The sequence below is a fragment of the Loxodonta africana genome, chromosome 6 (assembly GCF_030014295.1).
Source record: "Loxodonta africana isolate mLoxAfr1 chromosome 6, mLoxAfr1.hap2, whole genome shotgun sequence".
Lineage (NCBI taxonomy): Eukaryota > Metazoa > Chordata > Mammalia > Proboscidea > Elephantidae > Loxodonta > Loxodonta africana.
Window position 1 is genome coordinate 99,977,230 of NC_087347.1, and position 23,934 is coordinate 100,001,163.

At 38.6% G+C, this 23,934-nt stretch overlaps 1 protein-coding gene across 13 annotated transcripts in view; it reads left to right on the forward strand.

Annotated features, from left to right (window-relative positions):
• ORC4 (origin recognition complex subunit 4) overlaps positions 1-23,934 on the forward strand; it is a 116,170-nt gene that overhangs the window by 84,723 nt on the left and 7,513 nt on the right. For all 13 annotated transcript variants that reach the window (XM_064287221.1, XM_064287222.1, XM_064287231.1 and 10 more), the window contains 2 exons: positions 3,929-4,102; positions 19,259-19,345. In XM_064287221.1, coding sequence (XP_064143291.1) covers positions 3,929-4,102; positions 19,259-19,345 — 261 coding nt within the window. The remainder of the gene's footprint in view (positions 1-3,928; positions 4,103-19,258; positions 19,346-23,934) is intronic.

Consider the following 23,934-nt stretch of genomic DNA (forward strand, 5'->3'; position numbering starts at 1 on the left):
AAAATAAAATACTTAGGAACGAATCTACCCAGGGATGTAAAAGACCTATACAAAGGAAACTAGAAAACACTACTGCAAGAAATCAAGAGATCTACATAAATGGAAAAACATACCATACTCATGAGTAGGTAGACTCAACATTGTGAAAATGAGAATTCTACCTAAAGCGGTTTGCAAATATAGTGCAGTCCCAATCCAGATATCAACAACATTCTTTAAAGAGATGGAAATTAATTATTAACTTTATATGGAAAGGGAAGAGACCCCGGGTAAGTAAAGCAGTCTTGAAGAAGAAGAATAAAGTAGAAGTGCTTGCACTACCAGACTGCAGAAGCTGCTATACAGCTACAGTACTCAAAACTGCCTGGTACTAGTTCAACAACAGGCATGTTGACCAATGGGGCAGAATCAAGAACCCATATGTAAATCCATCCACATATAGTCACCTGATCTTTGACAAGGGCCCAAAGTCCATCAAATGGGAAAAAGACAAATTTTTAACAAATGGTGCTGGCAAAACTGGATGTCTTCTCTGCAAAAAAATTAAGCAGGAGCCATATCTCACACCATACACAAAAACTAATTCAAAATGGATCAAAGACCTAAATATAAAACCAAAAACTATAAAGATCATAGAAGAAAGAATAGAATCAGTGCTAGAGACTGTAATACACGGCATTAACAGGATGCAAACCATAACTAACAACACACAAACTCCAGAAGATAAGCTAGATAACTGGGATCTTCTAAAAATTAAACACTTAATGCTCATCAGAAGACTTCACCAAAACATTAAAAAGAGAACTGCGGACTGGGAAGAATTTTTTTGACCGTGACAAATCCATCAAAGGTCTAATCTCTAAAATGTACAGGAAAATCTAACACCTCTACAACAAAAAGATGAATAATCCAATTAATAATCCAGTTAAAAACTGGGCAAAGGAAATGAACAAACACTTCACCAAAAAAGACATTCATGAGGAAATGTTCGTGATCACTAGCCATTAGAGAAATGCAAACCAAAACCACAATGAGATACCATCTCACCCCAGCATTACTGGCACAAATTAGAAAAAAAAAAAATAATAACAAAATAACAAATGTTGGAGAGGCTGCAGCGAGATTGGAACTCTAATGCACTGCTGGTGGGAATGCAAAATGGTATAACCATTTTGGAAAACAATATGGTGCTTCCTTAGAAAGCTAGAAATAGAAATAGCATATGATTCAGCAATCCCACTCTTAGGAAAATATCCTAGAGAAATAAGAGCTGTCACACGAATAGACATATGCACAACCATGTTCATTGCAGCATTGCACAATAGCAAAAGGATGGAAATAACATAGATGCCCATCAACAGATGGATAATCAGACTATGGTACGTACACACAATGGAGTGCTACACAATGATAAAGAGCAGTGATGAACTTATGAAGCATCTCACAACATGGATGAATCTGGAGGGCATTATGCTGAGTGAAGTAAGTCAATCACAAAAAGATATTGTATGAGACCATTACTGTAAAAACTTATGAAAAGGTTTATACATAAAAAGAAACTTCTCTTTGATTGTTACGAGGGAGGGAAGGACTGGGGAAGGAAAAACACTAAATAGAAAATAGATAAGTGGTAACTTTGGTGAACGGTAAGACAGTACACAATACTGGGGAAGCCGGCGCAACTTGTACAAGGCAAGGTCATGGAAGCTCCACAGACACATCCAAACTCACTGAGGATCTGAATTACTGGGCTGAGGGCTGGGAGGACCCTGGTCTTGGGAAACATCTAGCCCAATTGGCATAACATAGTTTATACAGAAAATGTTCTACATTCTGCTTTGGTGAGTAACATCTGGGGTCTTAAAAGCCTGTGAGTAGCCATCTAAAATACTCCACTGGTCTCAGCCCTTCGGGAGGAAGGGAGAATGAAGAAAACTGAAGACACAAGGGAAAGGTTAGTCCAACGGACTAATGGACCACACCCACCACGGCTTCCACCAGCATGAGCCCAGAAGAACTAGATGGTATCTGGCTACCACCACCAACCTCGCTGACAGGGATCACAGTAGAGGGTCCTAGACACAGAAAAATGTAGACCAAAATTCTCGCTCACAAAAAAAGACCAGACTTACTGGCCCGACAGAGACTGGAGAAACCCCAAGAGTATGCCCCCCAGACACCCTTTTCACTCAGTAATGAAGTCACTCCCAAGGTTCACTCTTCAGCCAAGAATTAGGCCCATAAAACAAAATGAGACTAAAGGAGCACAACAGCCCAGGGCCAAGGACTCGAAGGCAGAAGAGAACAGGAAAGCTGATGATAGGGAACCCAAGGTCAAGTAAGGAGAGTGTTGGCATGTCTTGGTGCTCTTAACCAATATCATAAAACAGTATGTGTACTATAATGAGAAACTAGTTCTGTAAACCTTCATCTAAAGTGCAGTAAAAAAAAAAATAATAATAAGTGTAATAATGGTTTCCAGGGGTGGGAGAGAAGGGGTAAGGGCGTGTCATAGTTTAGGAAACAGTGAGTTTTTATTTAGGGTGAAGGAAAATTTGGCAACGAATAGGGGAGATGTTTGTACAACATGCTTGATGTAATTGGTGTGACTGAACTGTACACATGAAAAATGTTGAATTGGCAAATGTTCTGTTATCTATTAAAAAAAAAAAAAAAAAAAAACTCACCTGTTCTGTGCCGAGTTCCTGCCAGCTTCCTCTTGTGTAGTTGGTTCCTTCTGCCCAGAGGTCCTAATCTTAAATTTATGAATGAACTTTGCCCCATTACATATATGCTTAGTTTTTAGGCTTTGTTACGTAAAACAATGAAGATGTTTAAATTTTCATGAATATGATAAGTACTACTGCATTTTATTATTTTTTTATTTAAGTTTTTCTTAGTATGTATGAAATTACTTATTGAAACTCTTGATCTAAAGTGAAACCTGTAAGAGCTGGAACTCCATGGCACTGCCTTGTTTTTCCAGGTCTCGTGAATTTTCAGCCGTTGACACGGTACAGTCTTACAACTTTTCTGTTGCTCATTTTAGTGGAAAATATTTGTGTTTTCCTTCTCTGACAGGTTTCTTCCTTACACAGGTTCCAGCCTTTGCAGGTCGTGCTGTATATTGACTAGTCACAAAACTTTCAGCAATTACTCCAAGTCTTAGAATGTTACAGATTAGCTGAGAATAACATAGTAGGAAAAAGATGTGGCATTGCAAGGCCTACAAATGGCTAGAATAAGTTTATTTAAAGTAGTTTGCATAAATTTTTTTTTTTAATATCGTATTTTTGGTGAAAATATACAGAGCAAAACCTACTCCTGTTCAGTACTTTCTAGACATAATAATCAGTAACATTGGATACATGCTTCACATTATATCAGTATTTTCATTATTTCTATTCTGGTTGTTTCACTCCCATTGACTTAAACTCCCTGCCACTCAGCCTTCTTGCTTGATTTAGAATAGCCGTTGTCCATTTTATAATTTTTTTAAAAGAATGAAATACTTAAGGTGACAGTCTTTACTTTTTCAGCTAAACTGTTACTTGGTTTAAAGTTGATTAAAGGGAATATTTTCCATTCAAAGGTTAAAGAGTAACTCAAGGAAATAGTCTCAGGGAATCCTCCAGCCTCAACAGGTCCTGTAAGTCCAGATTCTTTAAGAATTTGAAGTCCCATTCTGAATTTTTCTCCCTTTCTGTCAGAATCCATGTGTTATCTGCCCTGATCAGAACATTCAGTAGTAGTAGCTGGGCACCACCTAGTTCTTCTTGTTTCGAGGTTGTTTTTTTTTTGAATGCTAAACTATGTATTATAGAATAAGCATTAACTTATTATAGGTGATAGTTAAAATACTTATTTTCTAATGCTGGGATAATGTTTTATAACATGCATCTTATAGGAGTTTCTATTTGTTTTTAAGGATATTTTGGAACTCTTAGAAAAAAGAGTGAAGTCACGATTTTCCCACCGGCAGATACACTTAATGAATTCATTTGGGTTTCCACAGTATCTTAAAATATTTAAAGAACAATTATCTCTGCCTGCAGAATTTCCAGACAAGCTTTTTGCTGAGAAGTGGAATGAGAATATTCAGGTAACTTGGAACAAAGACAATAATGTTAATGTAATTTATGTGTCTTGCTATACCATTTGAAAGCAATTAAAATTTTCAGCAAGCTTCTAATGTTACTGTGTGATAAAACTGTAATAATGCAAATTGTGTGCGTGCATGTGTGTGTAAAGACATTTGAAATGTCATCTCTCTTCAATTTCTCTCAACTTCACAGCTAGGCTTTGGAACTTATATCAGTAGTGTCATTTACATTTAACTGTAATGAAATTTTTGTATTTTTTAATTTTTGGTTTATATTTTGGATGATTTTGTTAATTTCTGTAATAATTTGCTTTTTGTATTTTACAAATTTAATAATATACTAGTTTAGTGGCTCATCCCTATCATTTTTTTTTTTTTTTCTCTATTCTTATAAACAACCTTCAGCTTTGATCTTGCTGGGCCTATTAAGAAGCAGCCTACGGTGTTGCACTTCCAGTTGTATGATCTGCATTGGCCAGTCCTATCTCAGGGGTGTTACATACAATTACATGACCACAAGGTGTTGTAAAGATTTACTAAGTCTGTGGATTCTGTAAATTTATATGCAGTTAAGCTGAACAGCCTGATTTGTTCAAGCTGTTGTTATATCAGCTCAGCATAGTAGCATCAATTTATCTTATGCTGACAAGAAGTTTCAAGTGGGAGGTAGGGGGGTTGGTAGTGAGTGAGTGTATGTGTGTGTAACCACATAATTCAAAAACAATGTTACCTGAAAAGATCCCGTTGGTAGAATCTTTCACAAATTTGGTTTCCACGCAAACCAACTTGGTCTTGGAAGAATTGGAAAAAAACTAGTCTATATATTAAGTACTAATAAGTGAGGGTGATTAGCTCTCTGAATAATTAGATTAGGGTTGCAGAGTCTGTTCACCGGTTCTCAAAAAAAGATTGTTTTCTGTTAAAGGAATAATGATAGATTTGGAATCAACTCAATGGCACTGGGTTTGGTTTTTTGTTTTTTGTATAAAATCTTAAAGATACAAAATTGAATGTGAGAATTGCATTTATTTTGCTCTTAAAAAGGTTTCTTTTTTTTTATTATAAAGATACAGTGTGCACATTAAAACACTTAATTCTGACACATTCCATTCTTGCCTTTTTTTAAAATCACTGAAGTTCATTAAATAGAATTAATCAGTGCAAAATAATACATGGTAAAAAGTGGAAATTTCCCTTATATTCATGCCTATCTCCCTCCTTTTACTACAGAGTAATTATTTGGTGTATGGTATTTCAGACCTTATATACGTATTAAGTTTGTTATTGTCTTTACATAGAGTGAAAACCTCACATGTTACTCTCTTTTGTGTTTTCACTTTGTTTTGATTGATAATTCCCTATAGTTCTTCCTACTTTAACTGTACATCATTGTATAAGTGACTGAGTTTAAACTTCTCCTACTGTTCCATAGTATTTCTATGTAGATTCTCCCTTCCAACCACCTCCCAAATTACTCTTGCCCAGGACTCCGATATTTCAGTTAGCTCAGGCAAGTTTTATTTGATACTATATCTAATGGTAGGATTCCATTCCATATGAATGTTTTCTTTATAGCTGGTGCTGTGTCTTAGTCAGCTAGTGCTGCTATATTAGAAATACCACAAGTAGATGCTTTTAACAAAGAGAAATTTATTTTCTCACAGTCTAGTAGGCTAGAAGTCCAAATTCAGGGTGTCAGCTCCAGTTGAAGCCTTTCTCTCTATGTGGGTTCTGGAGGAAGGTTCCTGTCATCAATCATCCCTTGTTCCAGGAGCTTCTCTTCTCAAGAACCTCTGCTCCAAAGGATGTGCTCTGCTTCTAGCACTGCTTTCTCGGCAATATAAGGTTCCCCACTCTGCTCACTTCCCTTTCCTTTTATCTCTTGTAAAATAAAAGGTGATGCAGGCCACACTGCAGGAAAACTACCTTTACATTGGATCAGGGATGTGACCTTAGTGTTACAGTCCCACCCTAATCCTCTTTTAACATAATCTAATCTTGCCTTATTAACCACAGGCAGAGATTAGGATTTAGAACACATAGGAAAATTAAAATCACAAAATAGAGGACAGCCACACAATACAGGGAATCATGGCCTGAGTTGACACATATTTTGGGGGGGGACCCAACTGAAATCCATGACATGCTCCCAAGTTGTTTCTTCTTACGTAGATCTAAAATGAGAACCACGTGCTTAGTTTCTGAGTCCATTTTCCAGTGACTTGCAGACATTCACCTTCAACAACTCTGAACTGAATGTCATGTTCCAACATTGAGTTTTTCTGCCTGTTTAGAAATTGAGAGCAGCCTTTTATAGTGTTTAAATTTTAACTCTCCCCAGGCTTTTTTTTTTTTTTAACTTTTATTGAGCTTCAAGTGAACATTTACAAATCAAGTCAGTCTGTCACATATAAGTTTATATACATCTTACTCCGTACTCCCACTTGCTCTCCCCCTAATGAGTCAGTCCTTCCAGTCTCTCCTTTCGTGACAATTTTGCCAGCTTCCAACTCTCTCTATCCTCCCATCCCCCCTCCGGACAGGAGATGCCAACACAGTCTCAAGTGTCCACCTGATATAATTAGCTCACTCTTCAGCATCTCTCTCCTACCCACTGTCCAGTCCCTTTCATGTCTGATGAGTTGTCTTCGGGGATGGTTCCTGTCCTGTGCCAACAGAAGGTTTGGGGACCATGACCGCCGGGATTCCTCTAATCTCAGTCAGACCATTAAGTATGGTCTTTTTATGAGAATTTAGGGTTTGCATGCCACTGATCTCCTGCTCCCTCAGGGGTTCTCTATTGTGCTCCCTGTCAGGGCAGTCATCGATTGTGGCCGGGCACCAACTAGTTCTTCTGGTCTCAGGATGATGTAGGTCTCTGGTTCATGTGGCCCTTTCTTTCTCTTGGGCTCTTAGTTGTCGTGTGACCTTGGTGTTCTTCATTCTCCTTTGCTCCAGGTGGGTTGAGACCAATTGATGCATTTTAGATGGCCGCTTGTTAGCATTTAAGACCCCAGACGCGACATTTCAAAGTGGGATGCAGAATGTTTTCATAATAGAATTATTTTGCCAATTGACTTAGAAGTCCCCTTAAACCATGGTTCCCAAACCCCCGCCCTTGCTCCGCTGACCTTTGAAGCATTCATTTTATCCCGGAAACTTCTTTGCTTTTGGTCCAGTCCAATTGAGCTGACCTTCCTTGTATTGAGTGTTGTCCTTCCCTTCAGCTAAAGCAGTTCTTATCTGCTAATTAATCAGTAAAAAACCCTCTCCCTCCCTCCCTCCCTCCCCGCCTCGTAACCACAAAAGTATGTGTTCTTCTCAGTTTATACTATTTCTCAAGATCTTATAATAGTGGTCTTATACAATATTTGTCCTTTTGCCTCTGACTGATTTTGCTCAGCATAATGCCTTCCAGGTTCCTCCATGTTATGAAATGTTTCACAGATTCGTCACTGTTCTTTATCGATGCGTAGTATTCCATTGTGTGAGTATACCACAATTTATTTACCCATTCATCCGTTGATGGACACCTTGGTTGCATCCAGCTTTTTGCTGTTGTAAACAGAGCTGCAATAAACATGGGTGTGCATATATCTGTTTGTGTGAAGGCTCTTGTTTCTCTAGGGAATATTCTGAGGAGTGGGATTTCTGGGTTGTATGGTAGTTCTATTTCTAACTGTTTAAGATAACGCCAGATAGATTTCCAAAGTGGTTGTACCATTTTACATTCCCACCAGCAGTGTATAAGAGTTCCAATCTCTCCACAGCCTCTCCAGCATTTATTATTTTGTGTTTTTTGGATTAATGCCAGCCTTGTTGGAGTGAGATGGAATCTCATCGTAGTTTTAATTTGCATTTCTCTAGTGGCTAATGATCGAGAGCATTTTCTCATGTATCTGTTAGCTGCCTGAATATCTTCTTTAGTGAAGTGTGTGTTCATATCCTTTGCCCACTTCTTGATTGGGTTGTTTGTCTTTTTGTGGTTGAGTTTTGACAGAATCATATAGATTTTAGAGATCAGGCGCTGGTCGGAGATGTCATAGCTGAAAATTCTTTCCCAGTCTGTAGGTGGTCTTTTGGTGAAGTCTTTAGATGAGCATAGGTGTTTGATTTTTAGGAGCTCCCAGTTATCTGGTTTCTCTTCGTCATTTTTGGTAATGTTTTGTATTCTGTTTATGCCTTGTATTAGGGCTTCTAAGGTTGTCCCTATTTTTTCTTCCATGATCTTTATTGTTTTAGTCTTTATGTTTAGGTCTTTGATCCACTTGGAGTTAGTTTTTGTGCTTGGTGTGAGGTATGGGTCCTGTTTCATTTTTTTGCAAATGGATATCCAGTTATGCCAGCACCATTTGTTAAAAAGACTATCTTTTCCCCAATTAACTGACACTGGGCCTTTGTCAAATATCAGCTGCTCATATGTGGATGGATTTATATCTGGGATCTCAATTCTGTTCCACTGGTCTATGTGCCTGTTGTTGTACCAATACCAGGCTGTTTTGACTACTGTGGCTGTATAATAGGTTCTGAAATCAGGTAGAGTGAGGCCTCCCACTTTCTTCTTCTTTTTCAGTAATGCTTTGCTTATCCGAGGCTTCTTTCTCTTCCATATGAAGTTGGTGATTTGTTTCTCTATCACCTTAAAAAATGACATTGGAATTTGGAGCGGAAGTGCATTGTATGTATAGATGGCTTTTGGTAGAATAGACATTTTTACTATGTTAAGTCTTCCTATCCATGAGCAAGGTATGTTTTTCCACTTAAGTATGTGCTTTTTAATTTCTTGTAGTAGAGCTTTGTAGTTTTCTTTGTATAGGTCTTTTACATCCTTGGTAAGATTTATTCCTAAGTATTTTATCTTCTTGGGGGCTACTGTGAATGGTATTGATTTGGTGATTTCCTCTTCGATGTTCTTTTTGTTGATGCAGAGGAATCCAAGTGATTTTTGTATGTTTATCTTATAACCTGAGACTCTGCCAAACTCTTCTATTAGTTTCAGTAGTTTTCTGGAGGATTCCTTAGGGTTTTCTGTGTATAAGATCATGTCATCTGCAAATAGAGATAATTTGACTTCCTCCTTGCCAATCCGGATGCCCTTTATTTCTTTGTCTAGCCTAATTGCCCTGGCTAGGACTTCTAGCACGATGTTCAATAAGAGCGGTGATAAAGGGCATCCTTGTCTGGTTCCCGTTCTCAGGGGAAATGCTTTCAGGTTCTCCCCATTTAGAGTGATGTTGGCTGTTGGCTTTGCATAGATGCCCTTTATTATGTTGAGGAATTTTCCTTCAATTCCTATTTTGGTGAGAGTTTTTATCATGAATGAGTGTTGGACTTTGTCAAATGCCTTTTCTGCATCAATTGATAAGATCATGTGGTTTTTGTCTTTTGTTTTATTTATGTGGTGGATTACATTAATGGTTTTTCTGATATTAAACCAGCTTTGCATACCTGGTATAAATCCCACTTGATCGTGGTGAATTATTTTTTTGATATGTTGTTGAATTCTATTGGTTAGAATTTTGTTGAGGATTTTTGCATCTATGTTCATGAGGCATATAGGTCTATAATTTTCTTTTTTTGTGATGTCTTTACCTGGTTTTGGTATCAGGGAGATGGTGGCTTCATAGAATGAGTTGGGTAGTATTCCGTCATTTTCTATGCTTTGAAATACCTTCAGTAGTAGTGATGTGAACTCTTCTCTGAAAATTTGGTAGAACTCTGCAGTGAAGCCGTCCGGGCCAGGGCTTTTTTTTGTTGGGAGTTTTTTGATTACCATTTCAATCTCTTTTTTTGTCATGGGTCTGTTTAGTTGTTCTACTTCTGATTGTCTTAGTTTAGGTAGGTAGTGTTTTTCCAGGAATTCATCCATTTCTTCTAGGTTTGCAAATTTGTTAGAGTACAATTTTTCATAATAATCTGATATGATTCCTTTAATTTCATTTGGGTCTGTTGTGATGTGGCCCTTCTCGTTTCTTATTCGGGTTATTTGTTTCCTTTCCTGTATTCCTTTAGTCAGTCTAGCCGGTGGTTTATCAATTTTGTTAATTTTTTCAAAGAACCAGCTTTTGGCTTTGTTAATTCTTTCAATTGTTTTTCTGTTCTCTAATTCATTTAGTTCAGCTCTAATTTTTATTATTTGTTTTCTTCTGGTGCCTGATGGATTCTTTTGTTGCTCAGTTTCTATTTGTTCAAGTTGTCGGGACAGTTCTCTGATTTTGGCTCTTTCTTCGTTTTGTATGTGTGCATTTATCGATATAAATTGGCCTCTGAGCACTGCTTTTGCTGTGTCCCAGAGGTTTTGATAGGAAGTATTTTCATTCTCGTTGCATTCTATGAATTTCCTTATTCCCTCCTTGATGTCTTCTATAACCCAGTCTTTTTTCAAGAGGGTATTGTTCAGTTTCCAAGTATTTGATTTCTTTTCCCTAGTTTTTCTGTTATTGACTTCTAGTTTTATTGCCTTGTGGTCTGAGAAGATGCTTTGTAATATTTCAATGTTTTGGACTCTGCAAAGGTTTGTTTTATGACCTAATATGTGGTCTATTCTAGAGAGTGTTCCATGTGCACTAGAAAAAAAAGTATACTTTGCAGCAGTTGGGTGGAGAGTTCTGTATAAGTCAATGAGGTCAAGTTGGTTGATTGTTGTAAGTAGGTCTTCCGTGTCTCTACTGAGCTTCTTACCAGATGTCCTGTCCTTCTCCGAAAGTGGTGTGTTGAAGTCTCCTACTATCATTGTGGAGGTGTCTATCTCACTTTTCAGTTCTGTTAAAATTTGATTTATGTATCTTGCAGCCCTGTCATTGGGTGCATAAATATTTAATATGGTTATGTCTTCCTGATCAATTGTCCCTTTTATCATTATGTAGTGTCCTTCTTTATCCTTTGTGGTGGATTTAAGTCTAAAGTCTATTTTGTCAGAAATTAATATTGCTGCTCCTCTTCTTTTTTGCTTATTGTTTGCTTGATATATTTTTTTCCATCCTTTGAGTTTTAGTTTGTTTGTGTCTCTAAGTCTAAGGTGTGTCTCTTGTAGGCAGCATATAGACGGATCGTGTTTCTTTATCCAGTCTGAGACTCTCTGTCTCTTTATTGGTGCATTTAGTCCATTTACTTTAAGTGTAACTTGGTGCATTTGGTCCATTTACATTCAGCGTAATTATAGATAAATAAGTGTTTAGTGTTGTCATTTTGATGCCTTTTTATGTGTGTTGTTGACAATTTCATTTTTCCACATACTTTTTTGTGCTGAGACGTTTTCTTGGTAAATTGTGAGATCCTCATTTTTGTAGTGTTTGACTTTATGTTTGTTGAGTCATTACGTTTTTCTTGGCTTTATCTTGAGTTATGGAGTTGTTATACCTCTTTGTAGTTACCTTAATGTTTACCCCTGTTTTTCTAAGTAAAAACCTAACTTGTATTGTTCTGTATTGCCTTGTATCACTCTCCATATGGCAGTTCTATGCCAGCTGTATTTAGTCACTCTTTTTGATTATTGTGATCTTTTACATATTGACTTCAAGGATTCCCTGTTATGAGCATTTTTTTTTTTTTTAATCTTAATTTGTTTTTGTGATTTCCCTATTTGAGTTGATATCAGGATGTTCTGTTTTGTGACCTTGTGTTGTGCTGGTATCTGATATTATTGGTTTTCTGACCAAACAATATCCTTTAGTATTTCTTGTAGCTTTGGTTTGGTTTTTGCAAATTCTCTAAACTTGTGTTTATCTGTAAATATCTTAATTTCGCCTTCATATTTCAGAGAGAGTTTTGCTGGATATATCATCCTTGGCTGGCAGTTTTTCTCTTTCAGTGCTCTGTATATGTCATCCCATTCCCTTCTTGCCTGCACAGTTTCTGCTGAGTAGTCTGAACTTACTCTTATTGATTCTCCCTTAAAGGAGACCTTTCTTTTCTCCCTGGCTGCTTTTAAAATTTTCTCTTTGTCTTTGGTTTTGGCAAGTTTGATGATAATATGTCTTGGTGTTTTTCTTTTTGGATCAATCTTAAATGGGGTTCGATGAGCATCTTGGATAGATATCCTTTAGTCTTTCATGATGTCAGGGAAGGTTTCTGTGAGCAGATCTTCAACTATTTTCTCTGTGTTTTCTGTCCTCCCTCCCTGTTCTGGGACTCCAATCACACGCAAGTTATCCTTCTTGATAGAGTCCCACATGATTCTTAGGGTTTCTTCATTTTTTTTAATTCTTTTATCTGATTTTTTTTCAGCTACGTTGGTGTTAATTCCCTGGTCCTCCAGATTTCCCAGTCTGCATTCTAATTGCTCGAGTCTGCTCCTCTGACTTCCTATTGCGTTGTCTAATTCTGTAATTTTATTGTTAATCTTTTGGATTTCTACATGCTGTCTCTCTATGGATTCTTGCAACTTACTAATTTTTCCACTATGTTCTTGAATAATCTTTTTGAGTTCTTCAACTGTTTTATCAGTGTGTTCCTTGGCTTTTTCTGCAGTTTGCCTTATTTCGTTTCTGATGTCTTGAAGCATTCTGTAAATTAGTTTTTTATATTCTGTATCTGATAATTCGAGGATTATATCTTCATTTGGGAAAGATTTTGGTTCTTTTGTTTGGGGGGGTTGTAGGAGCTGTCATGGTCTGCTTCTTTATGTGGTTTGATATCGACTGCTGTCTCTGAGCCATCACTAAGATATAAAAAAAAATATATATATATGATCTATAATTGCTCACTGAGTCTTGTTATCTTTCAGTACACGTGGATGGGCTACTAGATTGTGCTGTCTTGTTTGTTGTAGCCCTTGACTTACTTATGACCTATTACCAGCTGGTTTGGGCTGTTGCCAGATATATATGCCTGAGTCTATTCACTATTCTTGAGTAGAATCTGATTTTGGGTCATGAAGTGTGTGCTGCACCCTAACACCTATCCACCTTGAGAAGTAGTGGTGATAGTTGTGTGCACCAGATTCTATTAGCAGCTGGGGTTCACCCTCCAGGGGGGGCAGGATGCTGACAGGCTTCCCCCAAGTGTCAGTGAGGTGGTTGTGTCTCTATTCCTATAGCACCTTGGTGGGAGGGCACTGCAGCTGTACCTTAGGCCCCCAATGCAAGTACCTCTACTGATTGGTAGGTGTCACCCTCCTTAGACCCCTAAGGCAAGAGGCTAGGTGGTCTGGGGGGAGCTTCAGCCCTCAGTTCCCTGTTGTGGGTCAGTTAGGGCTCTGTTGAATAAGCAGAGTTATCAGACCTGGGAAACTTGTTTTTCCAGAAAATCCGCTAAAAAAAAATGCAGTCAGATCCCTATCAGAACTGCCTTTGGATTATAACCGCCACCTTGTTCCCTGTAAGGATGAAAGTCCGAGATTTGGATCATACTTGCTTGGCTGTAGCTGGTTCTGTGTTTTCAGTCCAATTAGGGATGGATTTTTGGTCCCTGGGTTTTTTGTGGTTCCTTCTCTCAGGCCGGAAGAATGGGTTAGGAAAAGACCAAAAAAAAAGGGGGGGGGGGAGGCAAAGCCGCTGCGGAGCTGGAGCCGTTCTCCCTCTGGCTCAGGAAATTCCAATGTTAATGAAGCCGCGTGGGAAGGGTAGGGGAGGGTTCAGAGAGGTAGGAGAGTAGTACCTTGGAATATAGCCAAAGTTGCTTGTCTTTCTTAGAATGACTATTTTATCTGAGATTCCCGAGGGGCGTGTCGCCTACGTGTACTGGCTGTGTGGAGATTGCCCCCGGGGGTGTGGCCAGCTGAAGGCCACGGTCAGATCCTCCGCTGCCAGTCCAAAGCCCAGCGTCAAGGTTCCCCTGCTGGGACACTGCACTCCCGGCTCCAAAATCAGTCGCTGCCTCCCGGGGACTTCTCATCCTGCCAGCCGCGTCGCTGCGCTGCTGCCGCGGAACTGCTGGGCCCTCTCCCGGGGTTAGTTCAGGGGAGTAGGGCTGTGCCCCGTGCTTGCGCCGTGACAGCGCCCAAGCAAAAGCCCGGCGCCAAGGTTCCCCGGGTAGGACGCTGGACTCCCGGCTCCAAAACCAGTCACTGCCTCCCAGGGACTTCTCGTCCCACCAGCCGCGTCGACACGCTGCCTGCGCGGATTGGCTGGGCCCCCTCCCGGGTTCAGTTCAGGGGGGTAGGGCTGTGCCCCTTGTTTGCGCCATCAGAAGATTTTTGAGTTCAGCTCCCCTGGGCCCAGAAGCCCGGCACCAAGGTTACCTGACTGGGACGCTGGCTCTAGGCTCCGAAAACAGTCGCTGCTTCCCCGTATTTGTTCGTTTTCCGTCTCTAAATCTGTGTTTGTTGTTCGAGGTTCGTAGATTGTTATGTACGTGATCAATTCACTTGTTTTTCCAAGTCTTTGTTCCGAGAGGGATCCGAGGTAGCGTCTACCTAGTCCGCCATCTTGGCCCTGCCTCCCCAGGCTTTTATTATTTCCATCCCTGCTCTAATTTTTCCTAAGATGACTATATAGCCCAGGGTGTACTGCCTTTCCTTCCTTCCCAGTTACGTTGCATTTTGAATGTCTCAGAGCGGGTATGTGATGAAAGGAGTTACTGGTGAAGAATGACTTTGGATGACTCAGAAAATTGTAACCATGTGGGAGTAAGATGGCTACCCCTAGTTTTCTGGTCTATTTTTATAGATCCTATATCCCAAATTTAGGGTTAAGTGGTGGGAATGAATGTGTTCAGCGTCCTATCATTATCTTAATAGCCTTGCATTTCTGTTGCATAAGGTAAAACTAGCACCACTGGAGTTTATATCTCTTAGTTCTGATATTTTCTTTTTCCAAGTCATCTTGTGCCACCTCCCTTTGGTGTGCTAATAAATGAGCTTCACTTGAAAAATATGTCAGCACCATGGCCAGATGCCGTGGTTGTGGGGGGAGGCTGCATTGAAGGAGCTATCTTTTCTGTCAGTGCTGACTATCCAGCAAGTCGTTTTAGTGCAAGGTTAAACCAAAAGCAATGGTATAGATAAGAGGTCACCTATGGAATCTCATCGAAAAAATATTGCACATCCTCCAGGGAGAAAAAGGATCCTTAGGATAGGGTTGAACTTGGACATTCTGCCTAACTCAAACATTTGTTTTAGCCTTATCCCAAATGAATTAGGTCTCTTGATCTCAGCTTGGCAGTATAAGAGAATCTCTGAAACAACCATCTGAAAAGAGGATCTTACCTAATTCTCTTCAAAGGAAACCCTCATTACTATGTGTAGATTCAAGGAAGGTTTACTTACTGTCTTCAGTTCCCTACGTAGTTAAGAGAAGGCAAAAAGGGTTAGCAGGAACTCACTAGAAGAGCTAGTAAATATACTGCTGCCACTGAGTAATCCTTGGAACATGAATCTTGAGGTACTGTATAGTCCTGTAACATTCTGCTTAGAATCTGTGAAAAGAGCACTGGCCAAGCAGACTATACACAACAAGAACTTTCTTCTGCAGCTGCTACTCAAAACTCATGTGCTGATTAGTGCAAAGAAACCTATCAGCTTCCCTAAATAAAAGGGGAGGGCTGCTTCATTTCTAGGAATCGTCCATATTTCTGTAAGGAATAATGTCAGTCCCTCTCTTATTTCCTTTATGTCATTTCTTTAGCAAACTGTAAGAGAGCTCTAAATTTAAAATGATACGAAATTCAGTGATGTTTCAAAATCCAGGATCTATTATCTTCACTGACTATCCTAGTTCATTGAACTTAATAGGCATCCAGTCACTGCTTATTAATAGTCTTATGTTTAAATCATTTATAGTGTTTGAATCAAGGTGGAATTAAAAATGTAATGAGAGGAGTTAGCCAGCTTTTTTTTTTTTAATGTCTCACCTCCAGATTTTTTAGAGGTTTTCTGTTTTATTTTGTTTTGTTTTTGAGCAGATTAAGTAATTATGGAAGCAAGAATGTGATAGCTTTCAGAAAGAAGGGGAGTTGCAGTCAGATCACCAAAATTATAGAGGTAAGCAGGAAGGCAGAGTGTAGAAGATTAACCTATTGAAGCATCAATATGCAAAAGAAAGGCAGATACTGTTTTTTAAAAAATTGAATTCTTAACAGAAAAATTGTCTCATCAATTATTTTGTCCCAGGTTATCTTGCTTAGTTTTCCTAGGTGCTCTGATTTTACAACATCTGCTTTATAAGTGACTTGATAAGAGTCAAAGGTACTAAAAAAAAGGTACAGGAGCCAGTTTATCTGTGGTGTTTAGCCACCTATTTCTTAAACTTATTCCATATTGAAAACTATGGAAAAGCTAAGTTTTGGGTTTTTTTTTTTTTTTCAGTTTTCCAAAGGTTTTCATTATGTTACTGGCATTATTTTATGTTCTTCCTGCCTAATTTCAAAAGATGTATTTGGCTCTGTTTATGATGAAAAGGCATGTATAGTTACAGAAAACCCTTTAGATAGAAAGAGAAGACTAAGACAATAGCAAGGGAGTAGGAATCCTAATTAGGATAGTGTATTTACTGAGAGCATGAAACTTTATTTCAATTCTTGAATATGGATCGTCTTATAGTGGATCTTCCTATAGTAGATCTTCCCATAGGGTCGCTATGAGTCAGAATCAACTCGACAGCACTGGGTTTAGGTATAGTGGAAGAAGTAGAGATACACAGATCTAGCTCTAGAAAATAAGAAACGCTCAGTTTTGTGTTGTTTTCCTTATTTTTTTTTTTCCCGCAACAAGGAAAAGTTCTTATTTCTCACAGATGATTTTTTGGAAAATTAGGTTAGTCTTCATCCTAAAAACAATTTCTTGGCTCTGCTGGCCTTCAGCATACTCTCTTGTTATCTACTCTTCAATGCCAGCTGTTCTCACCTTCCATTTAATCCTAATTCACCACAGTTACTTGGTTCCTTCAGGCACTGCTTTCTCAGAGGGCCCTATTGATCTCCTAATTTCCAAAGCCTTAGCCTCTTCTCAAAATATATCTTAATTTAATTTTACAAAGTAGCTTACATTGTTGATCACCATTTCCTTGAATTTTCCTTTACTTTGGTTTCTAGATCACTGATTCTTTTCTAGTCTTCAGTATCTTTCTCAGTCTCCTACTTTGTTGCTGTTTTTCTCTCTGCTTCTTAGATGTTGATAATCCAAGTTTCACTTCTTGGCCATATCTCACACTTGACTCTTTCTGGGACTTTCTATCCCTCGTGATGTCATCTTTGAGTTTGTTTGTTTTTTTTTTCCTTCCCCCCCTCGAACCCTCTCTTTCCCTCCTCCCACCAGTTAATTCTTCATCAACTGTCTCTTCTATAAATATCTTAATTCTCTGCATTGCTATATTAATTGAGGCCCTCTTTGTCTCTTGTATGAACAGTCGCAGTTGTGTCCCGTTAGCTTCTTTTGCGTTTGTCTCTACATACAATCCCTTTTTCAAGAACTGAAACTCAGGGGTACATGACTACTCTCAATATGCCACAATCTTCTTATATTGTTTATGCTGCATTCTTTGTACGTTACCTTGTTTCCCCAGGTACAGTAACTTGCATTCTCTGTACGTCACCTTGTTTCCCCAGGTGTAGTAACTTTCATTCTCTGTACGTCACCTTGTTTCCCCAGGTGTAGTAACTTTCATTCTCTGTACGTCACCTTGTTTCCCCAGATGTAGTAACTTTCATTCTCTGTACGTCACCCTGTTTCCCCAGGTGTAGTAACTTTCATTCTCTGTACGTCACCTTGTTTCCCCAGGTGTAGTAACTTTCATTCTCTGTATGTCCCCTTGTTTCCCCAGGTGTAGTAACTTTCATTCTCTGTACGTCACCTTGTTTCCCCAGGTGTAGTAACTTGCATTCTCTGTACGTCACCTTGTTTCCCCAGGTGTAGTAACTTTAATTCTCTGTACGTTACCTTGTTTCCCCAGATGTAGTAACTTGCATTCTCTGTACGTCACCTTGTTTCCCCAGGTGTAGTAACTTGCATTCTCTGTACGTCACCTAGTTTCCCCAGGTGTAGTAACTTTCATTCTCTGTACGTCCCCTTGTTTCCCCAGATGTAGTAACTTTCATTGTCTGTATGTCCCCTTGTTTCCCCAGATGTAGTAACTTTCATTCTCTGTACGTCACCTTGTTTCCCCAGGTGTAGTAACTTTCATTCTCTGTACGTCACCCTGTTTCCCCAGGTGTAGTAACTTTCATTCTCTGTACGTCACCCTGTTTCCCCAGGTGTAGTAACTTTCATTCTCTGTATGTCACCTTGTTTCCCCAGGTGTAGTAACTTTCATTCTCTGTACGTTACCTTGTTTCCCCAGATGTAGTAACTTGCATTCTCTGTACGTCACCTTGTTTCCCCAGGTGTAGTAACTCGCATTCTCTGTACGTCACCTAGTTTCCCCAGGTGTAGTAACTCTCATTCTCTGTACGTCACCTTGTTTCCCCAGGTGTAGTAACTTTCATTCTCTGTACGTCACCTTGTTTCCCCAGATGTAGTAACTCTCATTCTCTGTACGTCACCCTGTTTCCCCAGATGTAGTAACTTTCATTCTCTGTATGTCACCTTGTTTCCCCAGGTGTAGTAACTTTCATTCTCTGTATGTCACCTTGTTTCCCCAGGTGTAGTAACTTTCATTCTCTGTACGTCACCCTGTTTCCCCAGGTGTAGTAACTTTCATTCTCTGTACGTCACCCTGTTTCCCCAGGTGTAGTAACTTTCATTCTCTGTATGTCACCTTGTTTCCCCAGGTGTAGTAACTTTCATTCTCTGTACGTCACCTTGTTTCCCCAGGCGTAGTAACTTTCATTCTCTGTACGTCACCTTGTTTCCCCAGGTGTAGTAACTTTCATTGTCTGTATGTCCCCTTGTTTCCCCAGATGTAGTAACTTTCATTCTCTGTATGTCACTTTGTTTCCCCAGATGTAGTAACTTTCATTTTCTGTACGTCACCTTGTTTCCCCAGGTACAGTAACTTTCGTTCTCTGTTGTATTTTGTGCTGCGTTTTCTTCACCCATTAGTATGTATAATTTCCATTTTTAGACTAAAATTTTGGAGTAACAATGTGTTTGAAATAATGTAAAGGGATAAGAAAAAAATAGACTGGAACTTTGATTTTAGTCTTCTACAAGTAAAACCAGCACCTGTTTAAATAATGAAGAAATATCATATGGAATTAATGGTGCATGAATCGGTGAGGCAGAAGATATTTAGGTTTTAAACTGCATTGTTCCTTAATTCCGTTTTTTTTTTTTTCCTTTAGTGTCTCTCAGAAGATAGAAGCATACGAGAAGTACTGCAGAAGCATTTCAATGTCAGCAAAAACCTACGGTCATTACACATGCTACTGGTTTGTACTAGCGTTATTTTTGTCACTCTCTTTCACCTGACAATTATATTTTGATAGAAATTGCATTAAACCTATAGATAAATTTGGAGAGAATGAACGTCTTTATTACGGTGAGTCTTCCAGTCCATGAATATGGTACATTTCTCCTTTTATTTAGGTCACCTTTGATATATTTTCATCAGCATTTTGTAAATTTACCACACAAATCCTATACATGTTTTAAACTTATATCTAAGTATTTCATTTCCTTTGGAGCAATTTTAAATAGTATTTTGCTTTTAATTTCAGTTTCTGCATCTTCACTGTTATTATATAGAAATGTGATTGATTTTTGTGTTGAAATTGTATTCTTTGACTTTGCTGAACTCGCTTATTAGTGCTAGGAGCTTTTTTTAATAGATTTCCTTGCCATTTCCTGTGTACACAATCTCATCTGCAGATAGAGACAGCTTTCTTTCTTTCTTTCCAATCTGTATACCTTGTTTTCTTTTTCTTACCTTATATTGTAATGGCTAGAAGTTCCAGCATTGTGTTGAAAAGAAGTAGTGAACATCATTGCCATATTCCTGATCTCAGGGAGAAAGCATTCAGTCTTTCATTGTTAAATATGATATTAGCTATTGAATTTTTTTATGCGTACTTGTTACTAAGTTGACGTAGTTCTCTTTTCCTAACTTGCTGAGAGTGTATCATGAATTGATGTTGGATTTTTGTCAAATGCTTAGTCTGTATCATTGATATGATCATACACTTTTTTAATCTTTAAACTGTTGTTACAGTGGATTACATTGATTGCTTTTTAGATGTTGAACCTGCCTTGCATACCTGGAGTAAATCTCACTTGGTCATGGTTTTTCATCAAATAATTACATTTTAAGCTTAAAGAATATCATAATCAATCAAGAGGCACTTAATTTTTCTGAAAATTGAAGAATTTCCTTCACTAAGAGATTTGCTATTAGTCTGATACTGCCTTGTGGAAAATACCTTTCAAGAAGAAAATAGTTTTGGTCTCAGTAATTTCTATTTGGTCAGTTTCAATAATAATAATAACAGCTACCATTTATTGAATAGCACATGACCTAGGTAATCTTGGGTGGAATAGGGAAAGATTTGTTAAACAAGACATACAAATCACAAAGAAAAGATGGATAAACTTAATTACGTAGAGTTTTTTAATGTCTGTACACCAAAAGACACCTCAGAAAAATGAAGACTGATTGGAGGAGGATATGTGTAATGCATGTAATTGTCAACACTATCCATAATACATAAACAGCTTCTACAGTATGACAAAGACAATTAGTAAAGGAAGGAGCTAAAAATATGAGCAGGCAATCCACCAAAATAGAATCCCACATGGCCTATAATATAAAAAGATGTTCAGCCTCTCCAGAATCCAGGAAAATGCAGATTAACGCCACAATTAAACTTTTTTTCCTGCCAGTCCAGTAGGTGTCAAAGGATATGTCTGATGACAGTGGTGTTTGTGGCTGTTAAAATTTATTGCTCTCAGAAGAAAGGCTTAGTGATCTACTTCCAAAAAATTGGCCATCGAATACCCTGTAGAGTACAGTTCTACTCTGATACAGATGGGATGGCCGTGAGTCAGAATCGACTCAATGGCAACTGGTTTGGTTTTGGTTTTTGATGCCCCTAAAGAGTTTTTTTTTTTTTTTTTTAAAGTTTAGTTCCAGCCCATGGTGAGCACTGTGTATGTGTAGCTATTTTTATATTCATTCAACAGATAGATAAAATGCCTACTAAAACAGTGTTTTACACACAGTTGTATAAACAGAAGAAAAGCCTTTCTGGATTCAGACGTAACCTGTGATAGTGTCTTGAAAAATGTGTGTGTGTGTGTGTGTGTGGTAAAATATATATAATAAAACATTTGCATTTCAGCCATTTTTGTGTATCATTCAGTGACCTTAATTCTGTTCACCATGTTGTACAACCATTATCACTGTTTCCAAATTTTTCACCACCCTTAACAGAATTCAGTGTCTATTAAGCAATAAATCCGCCTTCCCTGCTCCCATTCGCCCCTGATAACCACTAATAAACTTTGGTTTCTATGAAAAAAAAAAATGCTGCTGGGAGTGTAAATATAGGCACCTTAGAGAGCAGTCTGTTAAATGAGGTGACTAGAGAAACTCAGATGCACAAGAAGACATGTCAAGATTGCTTTTTGCAGTCTTGTTTAAAGGGAAATGACATGTCTGTCAGCAAGAGAATGAGTAATTAAGTCGTGGGTATGTACAAAGCAATACAATAGAAAAAGATGAATAAACTGGAATCAACATCAATATGGATAAATTTTCATAATAGATGTTCAGTGAAAAGAGTTGCAAAAGTATATGGTATTTAAAAATTATGCTATGTTATCTAGGGGAGCCCTGGTGGTGTATGGTTAAGAGCTTGGCTGGTAACCAAAAGTTTGGCAGTTTAAATCCACCAGCAGCTCCTTGGAAACTGTATGGGGCAGTTCTCCTCTGTCCTTTAGGGTCTCTATGAGTCAGAAGCAACTTGATGGTACCTAACAACAACATATTATCTAATAGTACATACATATGAAACAGAAGTATAAATACATACCTGGTAATAGCACCATATACAAGGTTGTATGGAGAGAGTAGAGAATCCAGTCAGAGAAGGGAGGGGCTTCATCTCTAAAGTTTTATTTCTTAAGCTGGGAAAGTGGTCATGGGTATTCATTATTCTTTGTTGTGTTTTTATATGTCAAAAATATAATTTAAAAAAAAAAGGAGCTACTGGAGACTTGGGTGTCCTACTTAGTAAGAGAATGAAGGGTGAGGATTGTTAGGCTCTTCTGCTAAGCCAAAGCACCTGGACCGTGGTTAATGTGAAGCAGAGAGTTTCTAGTACGAGTATGTTCCAAATAACTGCATGGGACATAACTTAGAGTAAAAAATTACTCATTGTTTATCTGAAATTCAAATTTAACTGAATGTCCTGTGTTTTTATCTGCTAAGTCTGACAATCTTATTTAAATAATAAATAAACTTTATGAAAATACAAGTAAATAAAGAAAAAAGAAATCTTTAAATATTTAAATGATAGCTTTGATTCAGGAGCTGTTACTTGTTAGAAAGACAGCTAACTATATGAAAAGTGGATTCAGCTTTTAAGAAGAGTTCTTGCTGGGTGCAGTTTTTTTGTTGTTGCATAGTTGAAATGGCTAACACGTCTGTCCCTTAAATTAACCTGGGCTACTTTATTGGGTGGTGGATTTGTTTCCTATGGCTACCCTAACAAAGGACCATGAACTGAGTGGCTTAACACAACAGAAATTTGTTCTCCCACAGCTCTGGAGGTCAAAATAAAGATGTCTGTAAAATCATGCTCCCTCTGAAGGCTGTAGGGAAAAATCCTTCCTGGCCTCTTCCCAGATCCTGGTGATTGCCACCAGTATTTGGTGTTTCTTGGTTTATAGCTGCATCACTCCATTTTCTGCCTTTGTCTTCATGTGGCCTTCTTTTCTCTTTGTCACTGTCTTTGGGTCTTCATATGGCCTACTTTTAAGGATACCAATCTTTGGATTTAGGGCCCAGTGTAAACCAGTATGATCTCATCTTAACTGATTACATCTGCAAAAGTGCTTTTCCAGTTAAGGTCACGTTCGCAGATGCCAGGGGTTAGGACTTCAACATACCTTTTGTTGCTCTTTGTTGTTGTTGTTAGGTGCCATTGAGCTGGTTCCGATTCATAGCAACCCTACTGTGCACAACAGAACGAAACACTGCCCTGTCCTGAGCCATCCTTAAATGATCGTTGTTATGCTTGAGCTCATTGTTGCAGCCACTGTGTCAATCCACCTCACTGAGGGTCTTCCTCTTTTCTGCTGACCCTGTACCCTGCCAAGCATGATGTCCTTCTCCAGGGACTGATCCCTTCTGACGATATGTCCAAAGTATGTAAGACGCAGTCTGGCCATCCTTACCTCTAAGGAGCATTCTGGCTGTACTTCTAAGACAGATTTGTTCGTTCTTTTGGCAGTCCATGGTATATTCAATATTCTTCACTAACACCACAATTCAAAGGTGTCAATTCTTCTTCTGTCTTCCTTATTCATTGTCCAGCTTTCACATGCATTGTTGCTCTCTAGCCCCCCAGAATTCATGTCCTTCTCACATGCAAAATACACGCACCCCATCCCAACAGCCTCAAAAGCATTAACCCATTCCAGTATTAACTATAAGTTCAAAATCTCATCTAAATATAGTACAACTCAAACAGTCCCAAATCTCATAGTCTAAATCAGGTATGAGTGAGACTCTAGGTATATTTGGCCCATTCTGGGGCAAATTTCCTCTTCATCTGTGGGCCTGTAAACATAGAGAACAAGTTATCTGCTTCTAAAATAAAATCATGAGACAGGCATAGGATAGACATTCTCATTCCAAAGGGAAAAAACTGGAAGGAAAAAGGGGTCTGAAACTCAGCAAATTCCATTAGGTTTCAGGACCTGAGAATACTCTCTGGCTCAATGCGCCACCCTCTTAGCCTGAGGCAACGGCCCTGCCCAGGTGCCAGGCCCACCCTGTTAGCAAAGGTAGTAAAAAAAA